Genomic DNA, 4319 nt, shown 5'->3' with positions numbered 1-4319 from the left:
CTCCTCCTCCTCCGCCGGAGTCGCCCGGCTGGAGGAAGCGAGGCATGCCGGGTAGTGTGGTCTTGGCTTTCGGCCCGGAGGGGGGGGAAAGGAGGCGGCGGCGGCGGAGGATCTTGGGGGCTGTAGTTCCCCTCGCCCGTCCGCGGGGGTGGCGGGCTTTCTTGATATGCCCAGGAACCTGATGTCCAAGTTGGCCCCCGCTGGGGAGGCAGAGGTGGCTTTTCAGGACACGCGTCTCGTGTGAATGCAGCCAAAGCCGTCCGCTCTTGCAGCCGTTTCTCCAATAGCTTCAGGGCTCGCTTTCTTGTGGGCAAACCAGCATGTTCGGCCAGCCGGGGGAGTGTTGGTCTTTGCCAAAATGGCTTCTTGTGGGGAACCAGCTTTTGGGGCCAGAAGGGGAAGAGACCCACGTATGTCTCCAGCCCAAAACGGGGACCAAACTTGCTAAGGGGCGATTTAGGTTTCGTTGACCTGGCAACTCAGACTTCAACTCCCAGAATTCCCCATTCAACCACGCCTGGGTTGTTTTTTTTTCCCTCTCCTACTCCTTACAGGGAGAGATTGCAGAGGAAGGGACGAGAAGAGAGTAAGCATTTAGGTTTCATTGACCTGGCAACTCGAAGACTGGTAGACTTCAACTCCCAGAATTCCCCATTCAACCACGCCTGGTTTGTTTTTTTCTCTCTCCTACTCCTTACAGGGAGAGATTGCAGAGGAAGGGACGAGAAGAGAGTAAGCAGGCGAAGAATCGAAGTCCACAAGTCTTAAAAAAGTTGCCAAGCTGGGCGGCCCCTGACCCAGAGCAATGCAAGTCCGGAGGGTCCTTTAGCCGCCAATCAAGCCAGTACTGCCTTCAGCATGAAAAGCCCCCCACCTGCCCAGGTGACCTCCTTCCGACGCTAGCCGGCTTTCTTTGCTAAATCTTAGCAGAAAGAGAGCGCCACGCTTATCCAAGGTAGCTCGGGAAGAACCCGATTGCGTCAACTCACACCTTTTATTAAACGCTGCCGCTCGCAAAAAAGGTGTGATCGGGCACCTCCTGACTTCTGGAAGGATCCGGCGGGTTTGAATTATTCCTCGGCCAGTAAGGATTTGACCCACCACCACAATCCCCTCTAGGGCTGGAACAGAATATGGGGCAGGGAGGGGGGGGGGAATTCCGAGAGTCATAATTGAGATTCTTCCCCTCCCTCGGCCAGTTAATTCAACTCCGCTGGCCCAGATTGTTTGCAACGTCCCAGATGTGTCTTAATAAACCTCGGCGATGAAAAAAAGTCTCCAGAGTCCGACATGTTCTCCTTATATACCTTTTTTTTTTAATTAGCATTCGTTTCCCCCCCCTCCCCCGCCCCCAAACTCTGGTTACAGAAATCTACCAGGCGACGCACATCCCTGATGAAAGCAAAGTCGGGGCGCGTGGCAAAGGAAATTTGAAAAAAAAAAACCAAAATGGGTGGGTGGGCGAGGGGGGGTGGTCTGTGTCACTTTGGAGGGAGAAATTGGAGATCTCCTACCTTTTCAACAAAAAAAAAGAAGGAAAGGAGCACGGAAGGACGGGGGGGGGGCAGAAGAGGGGGGGGGAAGGAGAGAACCATCACGGAGAGGTATTTAATTTTAGCCACAACCACCTCAAAAAGGAAAAACCCAGAGAGCAAAGCCAAAAGAAGGGAGGAGCGAGTTAAAAGAGGAAGAGAGAGTTAAAGATTCACAGCCAGAAATAAAGGGGGGGGGGGACGGGGGAAGAGAACCCTCCATTTTCCTGGAGCAAAAAAAACCCCAAAAAACAAAACAAAACTTTTTTTCTTTTTTAACATAAAGTCAACAACAAGTAACAACAGAAAGTGCAGGTCCCTTCGGGGCCAGGTGCCCCTTGGCGGCAGCCGGTGGGCTCGGGGGTCTTACATGCTGCCGTAGACGCTCTCATCGCTGTAGGCAATATAAAGGAAAAAATCTTCCTCGTGATGTTCCTGAAAAAAAGGGGGGGAGGATAGATGCTGTTAGATCAAAGAATTGGGGGGGGGGGTGGTGGCGAAAATCTCAGATAAACCCACCCAACCAGTTCAAGCTTTATTGCACTGATTGTAAATTTATTGTAAAATTTACACTCTGCCTTTTCTTTAGTTAAGTCAAACGCGCCCCCCCAAACCGCCGCCTGTATGACTAAGCCAGGCTGAGGGATGGTCTGAAGCCCCCCCTGGAACACCCCCCCCCAAAAAAACACACCTGCCTCCTTACTTTCAGTCCCAAAGACTACAATTCCCCTCAACCCTTCTCCTGCCTAGCCTTGGACTTTTTTAAAAATAAATTTATTGGAAAACTCGAGGCTGCTAACAAGGGAAAGGAACAGAAGAAAACAGTAAAATGTCACAAAGGAATTACTTATTGCTTTTGTTATTTTTTTTCCACTTTCTACCTGTACACTTTATTATTATTATTATTATTATTATTATTATTATTATTATTATTATTATTATTATTATTATTATTATTATTATTATTATTATGTTGTTTTGAAAGTACACCGAGTGTTTCTGTACCGGAAATAAATTCCTTGCGTGTCCAACCACACTTGGCCAAAACAAATAAAAAGTATAAAGTACAATTTGTAGCAGGAACCTGGAAGGATGACGGGAATTCAAGCCAGTTAGGAGGCCGGCCTCATCCAAGGGTTTTCATTTGCCCAGAATATATATTATATTATATATATGATAGAGAGAAATAGATAGATAGATGATAAACAGAAATAGATAGATAGATAGATAGATAGATAGATAGATAGATAGATAGATAGATAGATAGATAGATAGATAGATAGATAGATGCATTTGTACACCTTTTGCCAATTATCCCCGACCTACGTTGTTTACTGTGGTTGAGAGTAAACAACAGTTTGTCATTTTGGAGAGGCTATTTTTTTTTCCTGATTTTTTTTGGGGGGGTCTCTTTTTTTTTAGGGGGAAGAAAGAGAAAGAGGGTGGGGTGGGGGGGGACCCACCTGGTAGAGCTGCCCCATGGTGGCACTGGTCGGGGGGATGACGTTGTTGACGAAGAAGAAGAGGGCGTCCTCGGCCCGCAGGTGGATTCTTTTCCGGATGAGGAAGTAAAACTGGCCCACTGGGGAAAGGGCACCAAGAGGAGAGCCAGTCACCCGGAAGGAAGCACTTGTAAGAGGTAGGGGTGGGTGGGAACCCCCTTATAAGGGGAGGGGGGGCTCTTAGGGGTGGGTGGCCCCAGTTTTGGCCTCCTTTGACCCCCCCGCCATCAATGAGCATCCCCTCTCCTCCCGCCCCCCCCGCACCTGTCCGGATCTCACCTGTGAGGTCGGAGGGCACCAGGTACTTCTTCTTGTCCAGGTCCCCTATTCGGGCCTTGGGGGCTTTTTCCACAATGACCTGCCGGAGAGAAAAGAGAGGCGGACGCTGAAGGGGGGGAAGAGAGGCAGCCACGTCCGGGAAAATCCGGACGCCGTCTCAAAGCGGTGCGTCGGGCCGGCGACTCACCGGGACCCTGTCCGGGTATTTCTTCCGGATCTTCTCCCCCTCGGAGCGGCGCTTCTCGAAGGGGTGCTCCTCCTTGTAGACGAACTTCATGGCGGCGGCGGCGGCGGCGGCGGAGACGACAGGCGGAGGAGGCGACGCGGCGGACCGAGGAAGGGCCGCTGCACCTAACCAGCGCGCATGCGCGGGGCGGACGCGGCGCAGCGATCCGAAGACGGGGAAAGTAGCGCCGGCGCGGAGCGGCAGGGCCCACCAACGCCACATTGGCCTCCCGCCGTCCTTTCTCGCTCGCTTCGACGCCGCGAGGGAGCAAGACGGGATGGCGGGGCGGCCCGGCCGGAGCGGATTCGAGCTAGGAACAACCGGATTTCCTTCCCCCCGCCCGCCTAAACCGGGCCCCGCCCCCCTCGGGCGCGTGACGTCAGCGGGCCGTGCGTGGTTTGCGTGGCCGCGTGACACCAAAACAAAGTAGTGCGCAGAGCCGTCGAGGCGGAAACGAGGCTGAAATAAAGAACTGGGGGGCTCGAAGGAAAAAAAAAAGAGGAAGGGTTATAAAGAGAGTCCCCCCTCCCCACAAAAGAGCCCCCCCGCTGCTCCAAAGAGGGCTTCGGGAGGGAGGCGCGGAAGGACACGGCTAAGGAAAAAGGCGGTGCAGCGTCTCGTCATGTGACTGACGTCAGCGAAGAGGAATGGTCACGTGGGCGACGCCCACGGCTCGCCCAACCAGGCGCGGGTCACGTGGGGAGGCCGCCCCCGAGCTGGATGCCAAGGCGGACTAGAAAGCCCCTCCCCCTTCCGGTGCTCGGTTGGGGATGGGCATTG

General features: G+C 53.0%; 1 protein-coding gene across 1 annotated transcript; it reads right to left on the bottom strand.

Annotated features, from left to right (window-relative positions):
- Positions 1-1802: 1802 nt before the first annotated feature.
- GABARAP (GABA type A receptor-associated protein) lies at positions 1803-3602 on the bottom strand. The gene is made up of 4 exons (XM_015824654.1): positions 3501-3602; positions 3314-3392; positions 2996-3114; positions 1803-1967 (listed from the first exon to the last, which is right to left on the bottom strand). The coding sequence occupies exons 1-4, from the start codon at positions 3588-3590 to the stop codon at positions 1899-1901; spliced, it is 357 nt and encodes a 118-aa protein (XP_015680140.1). The 5' UTR covers positions 3591-3602; the 3' UTR covers positions 1803-1898.
- Between the last annotated feature and the right edge of the window lie 717 nt (positions 3603-4319).

Source organism: Protobothrops mucrosquamatus, unplaced genomic scaffold (genome assembly GCF_001527695.2).
Source record: "Protobothrops mucrosquamatus isolate PMUCROS unplaced genomic scaffold, P.Mucros_1.0 scaffold2308, whole genome shotgun sequence".
NCBI classification, from domain to species: Eukaryota; Metazoa; Chordata; class Lepidosauria; order Squamata; family Viperidae; genus Protobothrops; species Protobothrops mucrosquamatus.
This window is presented reverse-complemented; position numbering and strand designations above follow the sequence as displayed.